Source organism: Ursus arctos, unplaced genomic scaffold (genome assembly GCF_023065955.2).
Source record: "Ursus arctos isolate Adak ecotype North America unplaced genomic scaffold, UrsArc2.0 scaffold_16, whole genome shotgun sequence".
Taxonomy (NCBI): domain Eukaryota; kingdom Metazoa; phylum Chordata; class Mammalia; order Carnivora; family Ursidae; genus Ursus; species Ursus arctos.
The window spans coordinates 24,429,604-24,454,423 of NW_026622830.1; the positions used below are offsets into that span (position 1 = coordinate 24,429,604).

The following is a 24,820-nucleotide window of genomic DNA, read 5'->3' on the forward strand; positions in this document are numbered from 1 at the left end:
AGAAAATCATTACCACATTCACTATAGAAAGAAAAATTATGTGTACATTGAAAATTCTGAAGAAACTCCATTTGCATAAGGAGCTGAAGAATGTAATCCCTTCAATACTATTTAGACTATGAGACTTGTAATTTTACAAATTATTACTTTGAAAATTAAACTCCTCGTTTTTCTTCTCTCTTGGGTTTGGAAACAATGCGTTGGACACTGAATATATTAAGTTACAAAACCTTGCTGTGACTTGGTTGAACCTCAGTGGCCTGTTGAAACTCAGTCTTTAGACAAATTCAAAGCTGCCTATTGGAATTAAATCAACACCCTAAGAAACAATAAAGTAAACATTGTGGATTTGTTTCTTTAATAAAACATTGTTATCCATAATTGAAACCCACAATTCTATACTTTCATACAAGTTATATAACTGTATTAGTCTATAGATTTTGCCATGTTGCTACAGGTTTGCTGGCCTGGATTCCGAGCCACACACTTAAATAGCGGTGGACAGTGACACCGTACTTACCACCAGCGCTAGAACAAGAGTCCGCACCTTCTCCCCAATCTCGGGTGAGATGTCATTGCCAAACTGTTGCAGAGTGGTAAGGAAGCGTTTCAATTTGCTGAGCTGCCGAGCACCACAAGTGGCTGGCAATTGTTGATTTGTTAGCGCAGATGACGTGGAAGAGGCAGGACCATTGCTGAATCTCTGTGGTGGTGACGGGGCACCATTCAGGGTAGGAGGAGAATGGTTGATGCCATTGCTTACTATAAAAGAAAGCCAAAATGAAAGACTGTGTAAGTGCAAAACATGTGGATCTTTGTTAATTTCTTGTTTGCATTAACCGTCGTTTATTCATTTCAATTTTGTAAAGCATGTATTAAGAGTGTACAAGAAACTGTTTCTGCCCTCAATGAGACTACTGTATAGCGAGACAGACTACCAGGTAAAAAATGGTCACAGAATAACAAAGACATGTTAAAAACAGAAGAGTATGGAATGTTATAAGAACACAGAGAATGGTATCTAACTACAGCTGCTGTGGGCAGGGGTAGGCAGTGTTAGGATTTCTTGCAACAGGTACTGCATGACGTAAGTCTGGTAGAACACATATTTCTATTGACTGGACACTCGCACACATCTTTTGTGTTCCATCGCTTTCCTAATCTTAGGGTTCCAAAGAAAGTCATTTACAATGCAGCATGTGAACAGACAACCAGACACCAGAGTTCTGTTTAAGTGAAAAATGGTTTTTCTTTTTTCTTTTTTTATTTAAGAAATGTTTTCTTCTAGGCTATAGATTTAATGATCTATTCCTGCAATAAGGTATATATCTCATGGACCATTTAGAATATTCATGCCCACCAGTCAGTTTCTCCGTGCCCCAAAAGAGCTACATTAATGCCGCCAAATTCTTGGTCACTCAATAAAGCATTTTCTAGACACTACACAGGACATACCAATATTCTATTTCTGCACAAATTATAATACACATGATTAATTGCAGTTTTCCTATTTTCCCATTGTTCTTAGTCATTTGTTTCTAAGTTTTAATTTGGAACACCACCCTAAAGCTAAGTTCTTGGAGATATTAAGTAAAAGTCTCCTTCACGGAACAGTGAAATAAAATTACCTGGTGCCTAAGTGTCAGCAGATTTTCACTTAATCATACATAGGCTTGAAAGTCTAGGAAGGTAAAACTAAAACGTATGCCTAAAAACAGAAACAATTTAAGTCAAGACTTAAGCCAAATTTAAAGAGCCCAATTACTTAATCCTTACCTAACTTAGAAAACTGATATTTACTTATATTGGGCTTGAGGCCAAGTCATTAATCATGAAAAAACTTTCACTTCCCTTCTTCTTCCTCCAAGCCAGTCATAGTTGGTCAGCCCTACTGTTCCTACTTTTTGACTGACCCTGATTCACATTTGATCTGGCTAACTCTTCCTCATCCTATATACGCTCAGATACCACCGGTATAAAGAAACAATCCTAGGCGCCTGGGTGGCTCAGTCGGTTAAGTGTGTGCCTTTGGCTCAGGTCATAATCTCAGGGTCCTGGGATCGAGTCCCACACCAGACTCCCTGCTCTGCAGGGGAGTCTGCTTATCCCTCTTCCTCTTTCCCTCCTCCCTGCTCATGCGCTCTCTCAAATAAATAAAATCTTTAAAAAAAAAAAAAAAAAGAAGGAAAAAAGAACATTCTTTAACAGATTCTGTTGCTGCATATTAAGGTAAACCCTGGTAGATTTAGTAACTCTTCCCTGTGCTGCCTATAGACGCTTCCATTACGTTATTTACTCACTTCCTTCTACATTTGCACTGTCTGAATAGACTGTGTACTTCTTGACGAACGCTATGTTATACATCTGAATATACTATAATTAGCAAAGTTTTGTAAACTGTGTATACCATATATATATATTGGTTTTGTTCATTAGCTAGCAAAGTGTAAGTGTTGAGGGAAAAGCTGCTGAATGATTCACTACATGTAAGACTAACAGGCTGAGAAAGTGAGGGTGAATTTTCTTCTGTATCTTCCACTAAAAGAGATCACTAGAACTATTGGAAAGGAAAGCTTAACACTCAGTCTCAGCAATCCAGAAAATTAGTTGCAATGATCTGCTATTTCTTTGTGTTCACAGAAAGGTCAATTGCCACTGAAGAACTGCCCCCTTGGAAGAAACCCATAAAAATAACACATTACTGTGGCTTTTTAGCCACTTCAACAATCAGACAGGCTTTTTCACAGTCTCTTTAGTTCAAGTGTATGAGCACATTTTCCGAAATAAAACGTATCTAACACCAAGTAGTCAAATACGGAGGTAAAAAGGTCTGAATTTACATATACACATTCCTACTGTCTGTATCTTGAAATGTGAATGATAACCTAGGTTTCAATCCGTTCATTTCAAGATAGTACCTATATCTAAGGATGTATAACTTTAGGACAGAAATAGAATTTTTAGAAGGATATAATACTTAATTTTATTCACTCTGGCTCAGACTGCTACAGCTGCCACTCACTCAATTTCAAATGTTTTGGAAATATAATAATTAAACCTTCTGTTAAAGCTGTACTTCCTAGATTCTTCTCTTGCCTTCTAAAATAATAAAAGCAAAAACCATAAGTGTTTGAGCTGTGTAAAACCCATAAACGAGTTGTGTAAACTTATGTAACGGCATTTAAAAAAGAAAATGCATACAGCACCTAGCACAGTGCTCTGACGCATTGTGGGCACTCCACAAATAGCAAGTGTCTTCTGCTTTACGAGGCAAAATGTCTGTAAGACAGTCAACATGCACTGGAGGTATCATGGGCATGGAAAGGCAGAAGAACTCAGATTAAAATCTAGTCATGTATGTATGTATGTTTAGATTTTACATTGGGCTGTCCCCGGATTTTTGTTTAAGTATACACATGTGTACAACTGACTGAGGAGTTAAAGGGTTTCCAAAAATTCAACTTTGGTAAATACTACCGAACAATTTTCTCATACTCAAACAATGTATGCAGTGTTCAGGTCACTCCACACATAGTCACCAAAATTTGGTGTTCTTTTCTATTTTGAACATTCTTGCAGGTGGATATGGTATTATATTGGGTTCTAGTTTGCATTTCCTTGATGACTAGTAAGATTGAACATCTATATTTATTGGCTAATATAATTCTTATGGACCGAATTATGTCCCCCACAAATTCCTATGTTGTAGTCTAATCCCCATTACCTCAGAATGTGACTATATTTGGAAATAGTCTTTAAACGTTAAATGAGGTCATGTGGGTGGTCCCTAATCCAATATGACTACTGTCCTTCTAAGAAGAGGAAAGGACAGCTGGTATACACGTGCAGAGGCAAGGCCATGGGAGGACACAGCAGGAAGGGTAGCTATCTGCAAGCCAAGGAGAGAGGCCTCAGACACCAAACCTGCTGACACCTTGATCTTGGACTTCTTTCCTCCAGAACTGTGAAAAAAATAAATTTTTGTTGTTTAAGCCATCCAGTCTGTGGTATTTTGTTGTGGCAGCCCGAGCAAACTTAACACAATACTCATTCTCTTTTGTAAAGAACCTTACTGGGGCACCTGGGTGGCTCAGTCAGCTAAGCCTCATACTCTTGATTTTTCCTTTTTTTTTTTTTTTTAAAGATTTTATTTATTTATTTGACAGAGAGAGAGACAGCCAGTGAGAGAGGGAACACAAGCAGGAGGAGTGGGAGAGGAAGAAGCAGGCTCCCAGCGGAGGAGAACGATGCGGCGCTGGATCCCAGAACGCTGGGATCACGCCCTGAGCCAAAGGCAGACGCTTAACGACTGAGCCACCCAGGCTCCCCTCCCACTCTTGATTTTGGCAAAGGTCATGATCTCAGTGCTATGAGATCAAGCCCCGTGCTAGGCATGGAGCCTCCTTAAGATTTTCTCTCTCACCCTCTGTCCCTCTCCACCTATCCCCTCTCTTTAAAAAAGGAAAAAAAAATAAAGAAAAAATAAAGAAAATTTAAAAAGCAGCCTTACCATGATAGCCCTAGCATACTTTTAGAAGTAGTTTGGTAGTAATATGAAATTTACTTTGACTCCTATAAATCAATATAATAAATTTTTTTTTTCAAGTAGGCTCCACACCCAGCATGGAGCCCAACAGGGGCCCAAATTCACCACCTCGAGATCAAGACCTGAGTGGAAATCGAGAGTCAGATGCTTAACCAACTGAGCCACACAGGCACCCCTCAATATAACAATTTAAATACATTTTAGAGCCAAGAAATTAAAATAGCTACTTACCAGCCAGAGTATGAAAACAAATTATTTAGACCACTAAATTTCCAAATGCCTAAATTAGCTAAGTACTATTCTCAGAGGGCAAGGTAATTTATAAAAGAAAGAAATAACCATATGTGTGTGTATCTATGTATATGTACATGTGCATGTATATATAAAATATCTAAACAGTTATTTTGAAAGCGTTGAATAGTATATGCAGAAGGCTGAACAGCAGTCACTTAGATCTAAATGTCAGTCTGAACCACAAACCCAAGTAAATGAAGAGATCTCACATGCTGTAGGAGTAAATGACACTGGCCTGGGTCCTCCAGGATTTATTGGTGGCAGGGGTGGCATGGTAGGAGGTGAGGATCTTGACTGTATCTTCACTTCCACAGGAGATCCAGGCATTGCTGGCACTCTTTTCTCAGGACCAACTACAGAAAAAGTAATAGAGGTCAGAGTCTTCTGTTAAGATAATAAAAATCGTGACAATAATTTCAAATATATACATATTTTCCTAGAGACTAAGAAGTGAAGAAGACGCTTATTTTAATAGGCTGAATGGTAGCCCCCAAAAGATATCTACTGTAGTTCCCTCTTAGCCAAGTTTCACTTTCCACAGTTCCAGTTACCTGCAGTCAACCATGGTCTGGAAACATGAGTGTCCTTCTGATATGCAGTCAGAAGGTCAAGAGTAACCTAACAGTAGGCCATAATGCCTACATCATTCACCTCATCACACAGGCATTTTATTATCTCACAGCATCACAGAAAGAAGGGTAAGTATGGTACAATAAGACACTGTGCTAAAGAGAGAAAGAGACAACATTCACATAACCTTCATTACAGTATACTGTTTTTACTGTTCTATTTTATTATACTTATTGTTGTTAATCTCTTACTGTGCCTTATTTACAAATTAACTTTTATTACAGGTATGCATAGGAAAAAATAGTATATAGGGTTTGGTACTATCTGCAGTTTCAGCTATCTACTGGGATCTTAGAATGTATACCCTATGGATAAGGGATGGGCGTAGGGGACTACTGCACCTCTTAATCCCTTCAACTGGGAACATTTGCTTATTTGGAAAAAGGGTCTTCGAAGATGCAGTTAAGGATCTTGAGAGGAAAAGATCATCCTAGATTATATAGGTAGGCTCTCAATCCATTATGAACAATATGCTCACAAGAAGAGTTGAAGAGAGACATACACAGGGGGAAGACTACACAAAGAACACGTGGTTGCACAATGAGAATGCAATGGGACAATGATGGCAGAGACTGGAGTGATGCATCTATAAACCAAGAAATGCCAAGGACTATCGGCAACTACCAGAAGCTCGGAGACAGGTATGGACTAGATTCTTCTTCAGAGGTCCCAAGAGGAATCAACCCTACTTATACCTTGATTTTGGGCTTCAGGCCTCCTGAAAAGTGAGAGATTATTGTTGTCTTAAGCCACCCAATTTGTGGAACTTTGTTATGGCAATCAAAGGAACTAAAACAAGCCAGCAAGATCAAGAGGTAACATGATCTGAAAGTTAACACTGAGGACAGTGGCTGAGAAAGGAAGAAACCAGGTTACAAATTCAGCTTATCTCAACTGCATTCTTTTTTGACTTCTCCTTATAAATCAATCAAATTAGTAGGGGAAAAAAACTAACGTGGGACTATCTAGACCAGTAGGCATCAATTGCATGGCATGGAAACAGAATCATAATCAGTTCTATATAAATTAATACAAATGATGGAGTATGAAATTTATATATATATCAACTAGAGTTAAGTAGGAAAAAAGAGATGAAGTCAACATCCCTGACATCAGTGATGTATGTCATTTATGATATACAGTATCCAAAGAGATGAAAAGTAGAGCTGAATCTAAACTAGGCACAGGCTACTTCACCATTGGCACAATTCACAAGTAGCTGTTTGATAACAGCGTACAACAAACTCAAGAAAAAGAAACTGACGGATTAAACTTGATGGCATTATAAATAGGTCTGGGCTGGGGAGCCTGGGTGGCTCAGTTAGTTAAGCGTCAACTCTTGATCTCAGCTCAGGTCTTGACCTCAGGGTTGGGAGTTCAAGCCCTCCACTGGGCTTAAAAAAAAAAGTCTGGCTAATATGGCTAATATCAATAAGACCTGGTACTGAGGAGTAATATTCTAATATTTTCACAGTTATTTTTCCCCATTAAAGAGAACATGTTACATACTTGGTTAATAACAGGGCCAGGGTCACCATAATCATCTTTGAATTATGTTTCTTTCAGTAACTCCAAGCTTTTCACTTAAGGACTATGAATCTATTTTCCAGTAACAGTGAATTCAAAGCAGAAGAAACAGACACATCAAAGGTTCAAATGAGAATGTTAAATCAAAGATTTCCTTCTGTGAGATCATAGCTATAGACACAATACATACATCACACTGGCAACAAGGCACATCTTCACACATTCATTCATGAGCATGCTCTAGTGAGGAAAATATCACCAAATATTATTTTGATGCTTCAGTTTGCAGCGGTATATTTTGGGAAGAGATATAATGAATCCATATAGTCCATCAAGGAAGTAATGTCCTCAAGTTACAAAACCCTTAACAAAAATGTGCAACTGTCTGAGAGCCATGTGGGCAACACTCTGCCAGCTCTTCCCATCTCTCTGCCCAGGACATTTTCTTTGTGAAATTGATGGTCGTCCTGTCTGATGAGTGGACTAATGAGCTGTTGCGTTTGCCTTTTTCTTCTTGACAGTATTTTTCTCAATGCCCTTCAAAGAATGGTTGACACGTTTCCAGCTCTTCCATCTGGGGCCCAGCTTTCTGGAGGGTGGGGGAGAAGGGAAGGAAGGAACTGACAGTTGTCTCGCACTATAATGTGTTATGTATAGTGTGCAACAACCTAGAGGGAGCCTTTCTTCAGACCACCTGCCTTTACAGCAAGGGCGCCAAAGGCCTGAGGAGGACTTAACAACAAGATGTGTTTTAACATTCAGCACTTGGCAGAATGAAAAACAGAGAGGAGTCTGAGCCCAACTGCAGAACACTGAATTATATACCAACCTCAAGCTTAGATACTCGGCAAAACCCAACCCCTAGAGTATTGTTTACAGATTAAAACTACCCATATCTCTTGTTCACATCACTACTCACAAACCTGCAACACTAGTGTTATTCCTCGTGTTTCAATAACATAGTGAGTACAAAAAGCATGGGTATGGAGACGGAGACATTTAGTGTGAATTCTCATTCTGTTGTACACAACATGGCTTTTATCAAATCATTTCACCTTTCTGGGTCATTTTCAACAAACATAAAATGAGAGACAGTAAGTCCGACCTGGTAGGAAAAATGTAAGGGTAAGAGATAAGAAGGTACTCAGGGAAGAAAAATGATTAGAAAATAGGCAGCCTAGTGTCAAGTTGTGCATTTACCACCTAACTAGCCTTGTGACCGGGTTCGAGTTAATATTAACATTTGACTTCCATGGAAAATGGATATACTGTTAACAGTCAATCCATCTAACCTCAGCAGTATTACATGGAATGATTCAAGAATTAACAGCTACAAAAGCACCAAGTACAATGTAAAGTGGTATTTTTGTTGGAGGCTGGGTGGCATGAAGGCACTTCATGGTGTGAGAGATATATGCAAGTGGTTTATAACCTGACAAATTCAACAGCTGCTCAGAGGATGGATAGGAGGTATGTTACAAAGTAGGCATTTTAGCCCTCTGCTTGGTGACTGTCATGCCTTTATGTCTGTAACAGTGACTTCATTTCTGCATTTTTATGGAACGGATACTCATGTTTTATATTCTAGCTGAATTCCTTGAAAGAACCAACCACACCTTGAGCTCTTTTCAATTCCAGAGAACCTTAGATGACAAGAAATTCCTTTCTCTCAACGGGCACCTTGAGCCCATGAACACCACTACTTGGATTATCAAGGAGAAATAATGTCTTCAGTCCTAGAAATTCATAATAACCCTTAGTTCTGTCACAAAGGTTCGACCTGATTCTAAACATAGATTTTGGGGCGCCTGGATGGCTCAGTGGTTGAGAGTCTGCCTTCAGCTTGGGTCATGATCCTGGGGTCCTAGGATCGGGCCTCTCGTCAGACTCCCTCCTCAGTGAGGAGCCTACTTCTCCCTTTCCTGCTTCCCCTCTGCTTGTGCTCTCTCTCTCTCCCCCACCCCATCAAATAAACAAATAAAATCTTAAAAAAAAAAAAAAGACGACAACAACACAGATTTTAAGATTTAAAATAACTGATAATTTAGTCACTCCATGAGTTTGTGCTTTGCTTATGTGGAGACTTGGATATATATGGCTTAAAAAATAAAATCCGCACATATGACCACATGCATTTCCAAGACCACTGATGCTTGAACACCTAACCCTGTAGAGCCAAACGATTTGAGCTAGAGAGGAGGAGCGAACATGAAAAAGTATGTCTGAATAATGATTTTACTTCTCCATCGTGCAATATGCTATGCATGTCATGAAAACACAAAACCGATGAAAGAGAGAACACAGTAATAAACAGCTCTCTGTGTGACAGCAGTGCTTTTTTCCCTCCACATAGGAATTTGAAGAATCAGACATGAAACCGAAGAGTGGAACTCTTCTGTAGCTTTAACAGAAGTAATACTGAACATGAACTAAATCCCAGACAAATGCTACTTGAAAAGAATTCTATATGCTAAATTGCCCACTAATGAGTACATTTACAAATCTTTATAAACTGCCTTTAAAGTTAAAAAAAAAATCACTGAGGCTAACAATGGAACAAAAAATAGAAGAGGTATAAATATGAGATAAGAAAAATGCAGTTATGGGGCGCCTGGGTGGCACAGCGGTTAAGCGTCTGCCTTCGGCTCAGGGCGTGATCCTGGCGTTATAGGATCGAGCCCCACATCAGGCTCCTCTGCTAGGAGCCTGCTTCTTCCTCTCCCACTCCCCCTGCTTGTGTTCCCTCTCTCTCTTGCTGTCTCTATCTCTGTTGAATAAATAAATAAAATCTTAAAAAAAAAAAAAAAGAAAAGAAAAATGCAGTTATGTTAGGAGAAAGACTTTCCAGACAACTGGAAAGAAGAGAAACTCCCAGGACTGTAAGGAGAAAGCCAAGTTTAGATAAAAAATGAACTTGATGTGAAAAATGCTTTATCACTTATTAGTTTTTTATGATAATGATTTTCCTCATCTGTCTTTAGGATAACACTTCCAACACAAGGTTACTGTGAGGGGTACCATAATACACATAATAATGGCCAGTACACAGTAGACACTCTTCCATGTTTACTTGAATTAGATTAAAAATCTATTAAAATTAATAATTTTACTTGGCCATTGAGATGTTTATCTATGCTGAAGTTTGAGGAGAATAAGATATGGTCAGTGCTCCCGATTATCATCACTGAAAAAAAGGAAATGAATATAGATCTTTCAGATGCACATAACAGGATTACTGATCATTCCAAACATGTAGACCAAGGAAGGCATTACATCTATTTCTTAAAAAAAAAAAAAAAAAAGGAAAGAAAAAAGAAATCAGGGGCGCCTGGTGGCTCAGTCAGTTAAGCATCTGCCTTCAGCTCAGGCCATGATCCCAGAGTCCCGGGATCAAGTCCCGCATCTGGGTCCCTGCTCAGCAAGGAGGCTGCTTCTTTCTCCCTCTCCCTCTGTTGCTCCCCCTGCTTCCACTCTCTCTCTCTCTCTGCGCCAAACAAATAAACAAAAATCTTAAATAAATTAATTAATTAAAATAAAATAAAAATCAGACTCATAACTAAAAAACAATCGAGACGGTTTAAACATAAAATTATCTTAGGGGGCGGAGGCAAAAGAGATGATTTTCTTTTCTGCATGTATAAGTATATATTTATATGGTTCAGAAATCAGTATGATATAAAAATAAATACTCCTTGCTCCTGTCCCTACCTATCCCACCTCATAGGTTACCATTTTAATTGGTTTCTTGTGTATCCTTCCATTCTTTCTCTGTGTACAAAGAGCAAACACAAATATAAAAAATCCTATCCTACCCCCATTTATACAAAGAAAGTATAATGATGTTAAGCTGAATGCCCCCAATAATGGCCTCTCTGCAGCCACACCTTTTGCAGTGCATCAGAACTGGGACCCATTTCCCTATCCCCTGAATCTGGCCAGGCCCTCTGACTTGCTTTAACCAACGTAATGTGATAGAAGTGACAGAGTGCCAGTTCTGAGCCTCTCTTGGAACCCTGACCCTGCCATGAAGGCACATCCAAACTCATCTACTGCAGGATGGGACCACATGGAGAAGAGATGAGTTTTAACAGCTAAGGCCAGCTGATCCCTAAACCTGTGAGAGCCTAACCTAGTCAGTCTGCTCTGTAGCTAGCTGACTGCAGACGTATCAACATGAACAACTAAGAGCAGAACAACTCTCTGACTCACAGTCACAAGTAAAAAAATAAAAAATTTTAAATGTTTTAGGCCACCAAGTTTTAACGTGGTTTGTTATACAGCAATAGATTACTAGGCAACGGATCTATACCACAAACTACTTCTTAGTTTTTTTTGTTGTTCTTTTGTCTTGTTTTATAATTTCAAAGTATGCCCTGAAATTCTTAATTCCACAACCTTTTTTCGTTAACAAATGCATGATATTCCACTGTGTGGACATACCATCGTTTATTTGAACAATCCCCTATTGACAAATAATGGGATTATCTGTAGTCATGTGCAGCTGAATTTTGAGGCTCTCTAGATCCCACGCTAATGACCGACTGTATTTGCCAAGCTTTGGGGAAGAGAGAAAAGAAGACAGGGCCCTGAGTTATGGGAAACACATATATTCAAATGTCTTCAAAGTACTAAGAAAATAAAGTAGTAGAAACATTACCATGTATGAAGGCCAAGGACATCTTTACAGAGCATTAAGTAGTTCAGTGGGAAGGCTACATGAACTTGCCAGGTAGCACAGAAGGACAAAAGCATGAAAGATAAAGTTTAAAAAGTGCCCTAAAGTTGGGATCAGAACCAAGGTAAAAATCAGAAAAAAGATTTCCTTGCCCACAGTCTCTCTTCAACCATTGCCAAGGATAGGGAAATGTTCTGAATGTGTTACTGTCAGATGAGAAACATTTCCAAAATTGACAATTTTAATCTGCTAAAGTTAGAGGAAAGAACATCGAAATTACTGTGGCACTTGTAGGATTATAAGGCTGGTTAAACTGACTGTGGGCATAGCACCTGCTTAAGGATGAGCATTTCCCATCTGCGTATCTCTGCCATGAGCTCAACAACACATCCAACTTTCTAATAGCATGCAGGCTTCATGTGCAGAGACAGCCAGGAATAACTATTTACAATGACAGATAATTTATCATTCAACAAAAATTGAGGCATAAGGACTCAAGTAAAGAAATTACCAGAAAACGTTTTATAAGGAACCTTGAAGATATAGCTCAATTAAAACAAAATTAGTGCTTTACTTTATACAAACAATAGGGATTGAAAAAACAAATTTTTCCATTCCACATTTATAAATAAAGAAAATTAATTTATCAAATACATTCTCAAAGGTCGGGGATCAGCAAACTTTCTGTAAAGGGCAAGACTAAATATTTTTGGCATTGTGGACCATATGGTCTCTGTCACAACTATTGAACTCTACTGCTGTAGCACACTCTAGACAATGCACAAAGGAATGGGCTTGGCTGTGTTCCAATAAAACGTTATTTATAAAAATAGGCAGTGGGCCATAGTTTACTGACCCCTGCAATGGCTGATTAAAAACTGGAAAAATTGAATTTCTAATTCCTAGTCTATCTCTATGCCTGTAAAATCTATTTTACAGCATCCGCTGAGATGGGTCATCTAAATAACACTTTTACTCTCTTTAGACTAGATATAGGGACACCTAGGTGGCTCAGTTGGTTAAGGGTCTGCCTTCAGCTCAGGTCATGATCCCGGCATCCTGGGATCGAGCCCTGTATGGAGCCCTGTGTCAGGCTCCCTGCTCAGTGGGGAGCCTGCTTCTCCCTCTTCCCCTCCCCACCGCTTGTGCTCTCTCTCTCTCTCTCAAATTAATATATAAAATATTTTTTAAAACTTAAAAAAAAAAAAAAGACTAGATATAAAAGAGGGGTGCCTAGGTGGCTCAGCCATTAAGCGTCTGCTTTCGGCTCAGGTCATGATCCCAGGGTCCCGGGATCCTGAAGATCCAAGCCCGCTATCGGGCTCCCAGCTGAGCAGGAAGCCTGCTTCACTCTCTCCCTCTCCCTCTGCCTCACATGTTCTCTCTCTCTAATAAATTAATAAAATCTTTAAAAAAAACAAAGACTAGGTATAAGAGAATTTATTTATGACCTCCAAGGAAAATAACATACAGAAATTAAAAAAAAAAACATTATTTAAAGATAGAATACTAACAACATGAAGTCAGAGCTAGCTGAGGAGTTGCAAAGATGAGGCTAGTTATCTGATGTTCTTCCAAAAATCAGACAGACCTAAAAGAAGAACCTCCAAGATGACTAGCAAACTGGGAAGGATCACTTGCTTCATGATAATGCTAATTTCTTCCCCAGGCATCTCTCTATTCTCTATCTTCTACCAGTGCCATCTGATCCCAGACACAGAGACACGCAGAGTATATAAATAATCCTAATAATGTGATAATAACAAACAACGCAGAATGAGCAAGAGACATTTAAAGAGACAATTCCCAAGAGAAAATTTACAAATGGCTGATAAGGACATAAAAAGATGCTCTAGCCTACCAGTTACCAAAGAAACACAAATTACAATACCACAACAAAAAGGAACACACTACTGATAACTTATATTCAACAATATGGATGAATGTCAAAAGCATCAGGCTGAAAGATGCCAGACATGAAACAAAACTACATACCATATTATCGTATTTATACAAAACTTGAGACAAAATTAGGTACAAAAAGCAGATGAGTGGCTGTCTGGGACTGATGGAAAGAAATGGACTACAAAAGGGCATGTTGGGGGCACGATAAATCTTTTTATGGTGACAGAAATTTTTTTTTTTTTTTAAGATTTTATCCATTTATTAGAGAGAGAGAGAGAGCACAAGCTGGGGAGGGGCAAAGGGAGAGGGAGAAGCAGGATTCCTGCTTGGCATGGCGACTGATCCCAGGACCCCAGGATCATAACCAGAGCCGAAGGCAGATGCTTAGCCAACTGAGCCACCCAGGCGCCCCTGGTGACGGAAATATTCTATATCCTGAGTGTAATGATGCTAACATTAACTATATAAGATAGCTGAAACACAAATGTATACATAAAATGAGTGAATTTTATTCTATCTAAATTATACCACAGTAAAGGTGAGAAAAAAATTAGCAAACCAAATACAGCAATTTATGTTTTTATAATCACAATCAAGGTGAGTTTATCCAGGAATACAAGGATAATTTTATATATTTAAAACCCAATATAATTCACTATACTAACAGATTAAAAGAAACCCCTTAAAATCACCTCAATAATTAGAAAAAGCATTTGGTAAGACCCAATTTCTACTCACGAATATGAACAAAACTAGAAATAGAAGATCAATTCCTTAACTTGATAAAGGGTATCTTCCAAAAACCCATATGAAATGTCATACTTATTGGTGAAATATTATCACAAGCAATGCCTTTCAGCTCAGAATGGAGATAAATCGGTGCTTCTATTCAACATTTATTCAAGAGTCAAGCCAAAGCAGCAGGACAGTTAAGAAGAAATAAGAAGTAGTAATGGGTATAAGGATTCAAAAGGAAGAAATGAAATTGTCCTTCTGTAGGCACCAGATAACTTTCTGTAAAGAAAACCAAGAGAATCTACCATCTATTAATTATGAGATTATGCAGCTTCAGCAAGATTGTAAGACAGAAGTTCAATATTTTAAAAATTAATTGTATTCCTATATCCTGGCAAACAAACACTATATGAATTACAACAAAAATTATAAACCACCTAGAGGGGTGCCTGGGTGGCTCAGTCGTTAAGTGTCTGCCTTCAACTCAGGTCATGATCCCAGGGTCCTGCGCCAGAGCCCCTCATTGGGCTCCCTGTTGAGGGGGAAGCCTGCTTCTCCCTCTCCCACTCCCCTGCTTGTGTTCCCTTTCTCGACGTCTCTCCCTCTCTGTCAAATAAATAAATAAAATCTTAAAAAAAAAAAACAACCATCTAGAAATAAGCCTAACATAAAATATGTAAGACCTTTATGAAAAATATAAGTAGACTGAAAAGACGTAAGAAGAGATTTAATAGAAAGATCTGGAATGGGAAGACCATTACCAATATTTTCTCTTCATTTTAATATACAAATTTAATGCAATTCTTATTACATGCCAGCAGGTATGTAATAATTTTAGTGTAACTTGATGAGCAAATACTAAAATTTAGGTTCAAAAGTCAACATGTTAAATGTCGAGCAACAAAAGAACACACAACTAAACTGCAGCATATTCACAAATGAAATAATCAATACTACTGAAATAAGTGAACTAAAGCTATATGTATTGAAAGGATAAATCCCAAAACAATGTAGTAATATTGGGTAAAAAGAACAGGTTGCAAGAAAAAGATGGACAGTGTAATATTTTATAAAAGTCTAAAAACCACAAAAATCTACATATGATAAGGGACCAATCTACATATGGTACATTTACTACGTATACATAGTAAAATCTTTTTAAGGGGCGTCTGGGTGGCGCAGTCGTTAGGCGTCTGCCTTCAGCTCAGGGCATGATCCCGGAGTCCTGGGATCGAGCCCTACGTCAGACTCCTCTGCTGGGAGCCTGCTTCTTCCTCACCCACCCCCCTGCTTGTGTTCCCTCTCTCGCTGGCTGTCTCTCTCTGTCAAGTAAATAAATAAAATCTTTAAAAAAAATTTTTTTTAAAAAACAAGGGAATAATAAACATCAAATTCAGGATAATGACTACTGCAAAGGGAAGAAAATTAATTCAATCAGGCAGTTACAAATTGTAGTTCTAATGTTTTACCTCTTTGAAAGATCTGAAGCAAAATAAAAGACAAACCACTAAATTTTGATAGCGCCAAGAGTGGGTACATGAGTATTTGCTATGCTGTGCCTTTTTTATTTTATAAGCTTGAAATACTTCATAAGAAAGGAAAGATCACTGGCTGCAATGAGAAAAAATGGTAAGATCATAACGCAGGAAGAGACTACTTCCATGGTTGTTACAGTGAGAGAGGATTGTGGCCTGAGACTGGAGTAGAAATAGGAATGGGAAGGGGGGGGTGGATTTCAAAGATACTTAAGTTAGAATAAATAGGATTTGTTGGTTGATTAGATGTGGAAGATAAGACAAGTGACCAAGACAGGCCACTAGAGGGAGAGTATATTGGAAAGGGGAGATGATGAGTTCAGTATTGGACACAATTGCTTTCGTGATGCCTCAGATGGAGAGGAAAGAAGGCTGGAATAAAACTGGAATATACAACTTTGAATTCTGATTGTTCTACCAATTTATCAGCTGTGGGACCTTGGACAAGTCACTCCAGAGTTCTGCTTTCCTCCTCTGTAACACGGAGGAAAGGGAGATGTGGAAAGGCCATAAAGTAACCAGTGAGAAAGTGCTCTGTTGCACTACTGAAATAGGAGATATTAGACAACTATCCACCAGTAATGTATTAACAATCATTATGCCACTATATGTTGAAAGTAACTAACGGGTCTCCTCCAATGCTAATGACTTTAATATTTAAAGATATGTTGTAATTGCCTGCCAACATCAAGACCCTGTTGATAACCTTAATGCAAGTTAAAAGCAGCAGCAACACAGCTGACTTGATAATGTAAATAGGGAAAAGTGAAATATGGATTTTTGCTTCCCAGCTCCAGCAAATGTTTATTTGGAATAATACAGTTATCTACTCCAACTGCACACCATCTGTTTCAAGTCTCCACCAACTTAATATTTCTCACATGAACAGAAATGACTTAAAACTACATTTGATTAGCATCCTGCCTTCCCATGGAGGTTACCATTACCACAATCTAAATCTACTGAATATCAGCCTCTGAATATTGTGTAGCATTATTGTTCTGGCCAAACACACGTAGCCTAAGTCAGATCGGAGACTGTCAGAGGATAAGCTAACTGCGATCCTGGTTAAATAAAATCCTTCTTACATGTTTTATTGGAGATAAGGAAAAATGATAAAAATTTCTCACATAGCTTTCCTTAAGAATCAAACCCCGGTCTCTCTGGTTCCAGCTACCAATGCATCTGTGCTACAATTTCTCTGGAGCACAGAACCTTCTAGAATAATCCATCAGTAAATCCTGACAGGTCAACTCTAAAATACATCACCGTGTATCACTCACCCATCTCCATTGTTCCACTTTAGCTCAAGACACTGTCATCTCTCACCTGTACTACTGAAACTGCCTAACTATTCATCCTGCTTTTGCTTTTGTCCTTTCCAAGCCATTCTTCATGTAGCAGCCAAAGTGTTGAATTAAAAATCTCAAGTAGGTTGGGGCGCCTGGGTGGCACAGCGGTTAAGCGTCTGCCTTCGGCTCAGGGCGTGATCCCGGCATTCTGGGATCGAGCCCCGCATCAGGCTCCTCCGCTATGAGCCTGCTTCTTCCTCTCCCACTCCCCCTGCTTGTGTTCCCTCTCTCGCTGGCTGTCTCTATCTCTGTCGAATAAATAAATAAAATCTTTTTTTTAAATGATAATAAATAAAATCTTTAAAAAAAAAATCTCAAGTAGGGGTGCCTAGATGGCTCAGTCAACAGAGCATGGACTCTTGATTTCAGGGTCACAAGTTCAATCCCTTGTTGGGTGTAGAACTTACCAATAAATAAATAAATAAATAAATAAATAAAATGATTTTTAAAAAATTTAAAACTCTTCAAGTAGATCTTTTTACAGATCTATTTAAACTGCTCTAATGTCTTCCAAATGCTCTTAGAATAAAACACAAACTCTACTTTGGCTTAAATGCAATGATCTATTCAGCAGTTCTCAAAGTGCGTTCTGGGAACTCTTGGGGATTCTGGACCCTTTGGGGTGTGTGTGTGTGTGTGTAGGGACAATTTTCATAATAGGAGGTTGTCTCATTTCTTTGCTCTTATTCTTTCATGAGTGTGCAGTGGCCTTTTCCAGTGACTACACAATGAATGATATCATTAAGGGATTCCATGCAGAAGCAAATGAAAATCCAGTTATCTTCTATTAAGTCAGTCAAAGAAGGGACGCTTGGGTGGCTCAACTGGTTAGGCATCTGCCCTCGGCTCAGGTCATGATCCCAGGGTCACAGGATTGAGTCCCACATCAGGCTCCTTGCTCAGTGGGGAGCCCACTTCTCCCTCTACTTGCTGCTCCCCCTGCTTGTGCTCTCTCTCAAATAAGTAAATAAGTAAAAATCTTAAAAAAAAAAAAAAAAAGCCAAAGAGATTTGTAAAACCGTAAACCAGTGTCACTTGTATTAACCAATTTCTTTGAAAACTATTTTTCATAAAAATGTTATTCATAATAACATGCAACAGATTTACTATTTTAAAGGAATATTTTTATTTTTTTTTAATTTATTTGTATTTTTATTTTTTTAAAAGATTTTATTTATACATTTGACAGAGATAGAGACAGCCAGTGAGAGAGGGAACACAAGCAGGGGGAGTGGGAGAGGGAGAAGCAGGCTCCCAGAGGAGGAGCCTGATGTGGGGCTCGATCCCAGGACTCCGGGATCATGCCCTGAGCCTAAGGCAGACGCTTAACGACTGAGCCACCCAGGCGCCCCTAAAGGAATATTTTTAAAATCTATTTTAACTTCTGATGGGAGTATGTGTGTGTCTCCCATGAAAAATGTTATTTGGGGTTCTTAGTAATTCTTCAGTGTGCGGGACTCCTGGGTGGCTCAGTGGGTTAAGTGTCTGCCTTAGGCTCAGGTCATGGTCCCAGGGTCCTGGGGTCCAGTCCCACATTGGGCTCCTTGCTCAGGGGGTAGCCTGCTTCTCCCTCTGCCTCTGCCACTCCCCCTGCTTGTGCTCTCTCTCTCTGACGAACAAATAAATAAAAACCTTTAAAAAAAATTCTTAAGTATGAAAAGAGATGCTGAAACAAAAGAATTTGAGAAACTGGTGACCTAGCCCTTGGTTATCTTTCCAATCTCATAACCTTGCTGTCCCGCCTTTACTCTGCATTAGGTATGCTGACCTCCTTTCTACTTCTCAAATACACCAAAAGAATTCCCACTTCGGGGCCTTAACTCAGGCTATTCCTTTGGCCTAGAACTGGCTTCCCCAAGTTGCTGCATGGCTGAATTCTTATCACTCAGACGTCAAGACAAACGTCACTTTCTTAGGGGCAGCTTCCCTAACTGAAGTTGTTCTCCATTCCCCCTACCAGATCATCCCATGTTCTTGTTTATTCTCTTTATTGCATTTATTATCATTGTACCAGTCAAGCAAGTACTTGTTTGCCTGACTGATGCCCAGCTTTGAGGAAATAAAGGCCTTGTCTGTTCCTTTACAATACCCTCAGAACCTAGAGTAGGCAACACTGAATCACAATGACCAAAAGTGGTACATCCCCAAAGTCTGGATGGACTTGAACCATCTTTTCTCTCACCCCCATTTTCTTTTCTTTTTTTTTAAAGAGTGGGGGCACAGAAGGAGAGAGAGAATCTTAAGCAGGCTCCATGTCCAGCACTGACCCCAACAGGAGGCTCTCACAACCCTGAGATCAGGACCTGAGCTGAAATCAAGAGTTGGACACTTAGCCAACTGAGCCACCCAGGCACCTCTCACACCTCCCTATTTTCTAAGAGTCAGTACAGACTAGTCATTTCTACCTCCTCAGACTCATTCTCAACCCCTTTTCTTTTCTGAGCCACTGCCTTTGTGCTCTCTCTTATCTTAGTCCCTCATCTCTCTAACTGGACTCTCTCTCTGCGATTCAAACTATTATGCACTATCCTACCAGCAGCCATTTCATCAAGAATCCCTCTATCTTTTGTTCCTTAGAATGGCCTTCATAGTTCTCAGTTGCTAAACTCCAGTACAGCCCACAATCGTTCTCATCAACAGTTCTAAATCCAAATTAGGTGGGTCTCCTATAAGACATGGTCATTCTCTGGTCATACCATCTCCACTTCCCAGAACTCCTTCCTACTCCTTTCTCTAGATACATTTATATCTTCCCCAACACTGCTGTTCCAGTTTGTTGGTCCTACTTTTATCACCTGTCACCATGCCCAGGACATTACAAGCTCAAGAACAGTAGTTTGATAACAATTGTTAGTTGATGAACAAAGTTAAAAAAAAGACATAAAAGGTAATTATGCTATGCAGTTCTGTTGAAGCATGATGTTAATATTAATAGCATAAGCATAAGCAAGTTATGCTTACTCTAATTCTAGGCCACAGACTGTCCCATTAACCTCTAAACTTCATACAATTTTACTTGACAATAGGCAAAGTATGAAGATAAAATTATATGATTCCATCAATACCACTTAAAAAACCACCCCTCAAAAATACATGTATTACTACACTGTAAATGTATTTAATGTTACTGAACTGAACACTTAAAAATGGTTGAAATTGTTATGTGTATTTTGCCACAATGTTAAAAATATGTTTTCTTTGAACTTCTCAAACTCAATACACGAGAAACAAATAAACAAATCAAAAAATGGGCAGAAGATATGAACAGACACTTTTCCGATGAAGACCTACAAATGGCTAACAGACACATGAAAAAATGTTCAAAATCATTAGCCATCAGGGAAATTCAAATCAAAACCACACTGAGATACCACCTTATGCCAGTTAGAATGGCAAAAATAGACAAGGCAAGAAACAATTGTTGGAGAGGATGTGGAGAAAGGGGATCCCTCCTACATTGTTGGTGGGAATGCAAGTTGGTACAGCCACTCTGGAAAACAGTGTGGAGATCCCTTAAAAAGTTAAAAATTGAGCTACCCTATGATCCAGCCATTGCACTACTGGGTGTTTACCCCAAGGATACAGACGTAGTGAAGAGAAGGGCCATATGCACCCCAATGTTCATAGCAGCGTTGTCCACAATAGCTAAATTGTGGAAGGAACCGAGATGCCCTTCAACAGATGACTGGATTAAGAAGTTGTGGTCCATATATACAACGGAATATTACTCAGCTATCAGAAAGAACGAATTCTCAACATTTGCTGCAACATGGACGGCACTGGAGGAGATAATGCTAAGTGAAATAAGTCAAGCAGAGAAAAACAACTATCATATGATTTCTCTCATCTATGGAACATAAGAACTAGGATGATCGGTAGGGGAAGAAAGGGATAAAGAAAGGGGGGTAATCAGAAGGGGGAATGAAACATGAGAGACTATGGACTATGAGAAACAAACTGAGGGCCTCAGAGGGGAGGGGGGTGGGGAAATGGGATAGACCGGTGATGGGTAGTAAGGAGGGCACGTATTGCATGGTGCACTGGGTGTTATACGCAACTAATGAATCATAGAGCTTTACATCGGAAACCGGGGATGTACTGTATGGTGACTAACATAATATAATAAAAAATCATTAATTTAAAAAAAAATGTTTTCTTTGACCCTGAATTTTAAAATACGTCTGGTTAACTCATTCACCTGGACACTCTACAGCAATAAAAACCCACTTTAACACTTTTAAAAAAATGCACGTACTACTAATGCATCAACACACATAAAGACAGTATAATATTATATAAATCATGAAGCAATTAATCCTATCAACTATAAAAAGGCTGAGTATCTATGCTTTTAAATTGCTGGGGAATATCACGGACACCCAAACTTTTGTTCTTATTAACTTTCTCAATAGGCTTTTCCATCCCAAAGACGCCGTATTTACCCAGATAAATCCCCCCCACATACATATACACACACACACTCGACTATTACTCTTTCAGACTGAAAATACTAAATATTAAAGGCTGTTAACTTTTGTTATTTCAATTTTTTTTTGCTATTTTACTTATATTTAAGTAAAAAATGTTTGTCCAATGCAAAGGCATATGTGCCCAGTGCTATCTTTCTAACATTGGTAAGGTAACCACCAAGTTAATTGTGACTTAAAAAAACTTTTTCTAAAATACATTACCATGCTGAGTTAACTTGGATGTACAAATGTTTTTCTTTTCTCTACATAATTATTCTTCAAACTTTACAGAAAGCTTGCCAATGCTACGGTTCCAACTTGGTTCTACATCCCCTTAATTAATTAATTAATTAATTGGATTAATTCAAATTAATATTTGAAGAACTGGTTCAAATGTTCCTCCACTCTGAAGAATAACCATCAAGCCTGTTAAGTTTCAGCCTTAGGGCAGATAACCACAAAAACAGAACTGCAGACTCAGGAGTATCAGAAACCAAAGATCAAGCTCTCTTCCAAATGGGAAACTCCTGGACATCCTCCCTGAATGGCTGACACCCAGCTCCTGTAAGGAACTCTGGGCACTGAGGGGTTTGCCTTACTGCAAAGACAGCACGTGCCACTGTTGGATAACTAAGAAGTGGTTCTGGCCGATGGTCACAAATAGTTCTGTCTCTCGGGGTCTTAACATTCATTGTCAAATATTTGAAGAAAACTATCTTATCGTGAGTAATCAGAAGACAAGTGGTTGTGCAAACCCACCAAACTACATACTCCTGCTGCACATAGCCTTAGGAGGCCAAGAAGAAGGGGAGAAAAGGTCTATGTGTTTGATTCAATATAGCTTCTAACAGTTTACTTATTAAACCCTCTTTCTGGGGAAACCTGGACTTTAAAAGAATAACAAAAACTAGCTGAGGGTTTGATGGTTTAACTACTTTCTGGAAGCTCTCTGTGGGCAGGATAATGAGATTATAGACATTTTTGAGTTTATGAGTAGATGAGCTCCTGAGTCATGCCAACAAATATTCTCTAAATTCTCATTATTCAGAGAAAGCTTCTGGCAAATCCATATGTAATGCAAAGATTCTTTCTGTAATGTTACGCAAATTAATATTGAATTCACATTTTCTAAGTATAGATTTTTGCAAAGGATTTCATAATACAGAGCTATACTGCTCAATATGGTGGTATTAGCCACAGACTGCTAATGAGCACCTGAAATGTGGCTAATCTAGACTGAGATATGCTTTAGGTAAAATAATACAAAGTTTAGTACTCAAAAAAGGAATACAAAATATCTCAGTAGTTTAAATAAGGATTATTATCTTGAAATATTTTATTTTTTAAAAGATTTTATTTATTTGAGAGAAAGCACAAGTGCGGGAAGGAAGCAGACTTCCCGCTGAGCAGGGAGCCCGATGTGGGACTCAATCCCAGGACCCTGGGATCATGACCACAGCCAAAGTCAGACACCCAACCGAATGAGTGACCCAGGTGCCCTGAAATGATATTTTGTTATTTTTTAAAAGATTTTATTTATTCATTTGAGAGAAAGAGACAAAGAGAGCACAAGCAGTGGGAGAGGGAAAGGGAAAAGCAGACTCCCCAGGGAGCTGGGAGCCCAACATGGGGCTTGATTCCAGGACCCAGAGATCATGACCTGAGCCGATGGCAGACTCTCAACCATCTAAGCCACCCAGGTGCCCCTGAAATGATATTTTAGACATATAATAATCATATATATTATTAAAGTAACTTCACCTGTTTCTTAAATAGAGAAAATTTTACATATGTAACCCCTATTTGTGACTTGCATTGTATTTCAGTTGGACAGCTTTTACAGAAGAATATGATACAATGATAGAAAAAAACATGGTCTCTGGTTTCAGACAGATCGTTCAAACGAGGCTCTACTACTTTTCTAGCTCTTTAATAGTACGAATAATTCCTCCTCAAAGTCTCAGTTTCTTGCTTATAACATGTAGTCAATACTGTCCAGCTGCCAGGTTACTGCTGACAATCAAATCAAATAAAAAATAGAATAGTACAAGCCATAGGAACAAATTCATCTTTTTGCTATTTCAAGGGAAATCTGGACAATGATGACCTCACACAATTGAGGCTGAACAATTAAGGGGAGGATAGTTTTGGTTTATTCCTCCTTCTCAGAATGTAAGCTAAAAAGAGAACTCAATTAACTGATCATTTTATGGACCTCGATCTTTGAGGAATATAAGATGCATATGTATATGTAACTGAGATGCTTTATTACAATGAATCTGGGAGAAGCGATATCAGATATTAGTTCCACAACAGATAAAGACCAGAGGAGGTGTCTCCTTAGCCTCCTTGTGTTCTTTGTGCCTGGCTAGACTTCCAACCCCAAAATCTCTAGGTCAGATTCACTCATTTGTGCATTTCCACAGCCCCAAACCAACCTGTACTGAGCTTCACCATCTTTAAGTTTCAGCTCTAATTTAAATCGTATGTTTTGGGGCACCTGGGTCGCTCAGTCATTAAGCATCTGCCTTCAGCTCAGGTCATGATCCCAAAGTCCTGGGATTGAGCGAGCCCTGTGTTGGGCTCCCTGCTCAGCGGGAAGCCTGCTTCTCCTCTCCCTCTGTGTCTCTCTCTGTCAAATAAGTAAAAGCTTTAAATAAATAAACAAACAAATAAATAAATAAATCGTGTGTTTTGCTTTTTTCACCCTTGAATTTTCCATCTACCAAAAACTTGCTTTTTATTAATTAATTATTTATTTTTTAGTAAAAATAGGTCTTCAGTTTAATCAAAAGCTTTTTTATGAGGGGAAGGGATCTACTTATAAAAATGATTGGTTTTTTCCCTTCCTTTCAGCTCCTTAATGTTGAACCATCCCTGCATTATGGGATCATCTTGTTTGATTAGGCTGTGTTACTCTTAAATAGAGTATTGTTCTTTATAACCAATGAAGGAATAAAGGAAAAGATAATGCTGTTTAAGTTTTTCGAACAGGCCAAAAATGAAAGAACAAGAAAGAAGTATCATGATAAACTGAATAGCAATGGTACGTTTTTGGTTTAAAAATATATACATTTACAGGATAGGCTGGTGATGGGTATTAAGGAGGGCATGTATTGCATGGTGCACTGGGTGTTATACGCAAGTAACGA

The 24,820-nt window shown here is 38.7% G+C and overlaps 1 protein-coding gene across 4 annotated transcripts in view; it reads right to left on the bottom strand.

Moving 5' to 3' along the window:
- The window catches only part of CBFA2T2 (CBFA2/RUNX1 partner transcriptional co-repressor 2), a 148,989-nt gene that overhangs the window by 42,172 nt on the left and 81,997 nt on the right, over positions 1 to 24,820 (bottom strand). For all 4 annotated transcript variants that reach the window (XM_044385768.3, XM_026503300.4, XM_057312590.1 and 1 more), the window contains exons 2-3: positions 5,050 to 5,193; positions 521 to 762 (exon numbers count right to left, since the gene is read on the bottom strand). In XM_044385768.3, the coding sequence (XP_044241703.1) occupies positions 521 to 762; positions 5,050 to 5,193 (386 nt within the window). The remainder of the gene's footprint in view (positions 1 to 520; positions 763 to 5,049; positions 5,194 to 24,820) is intronic.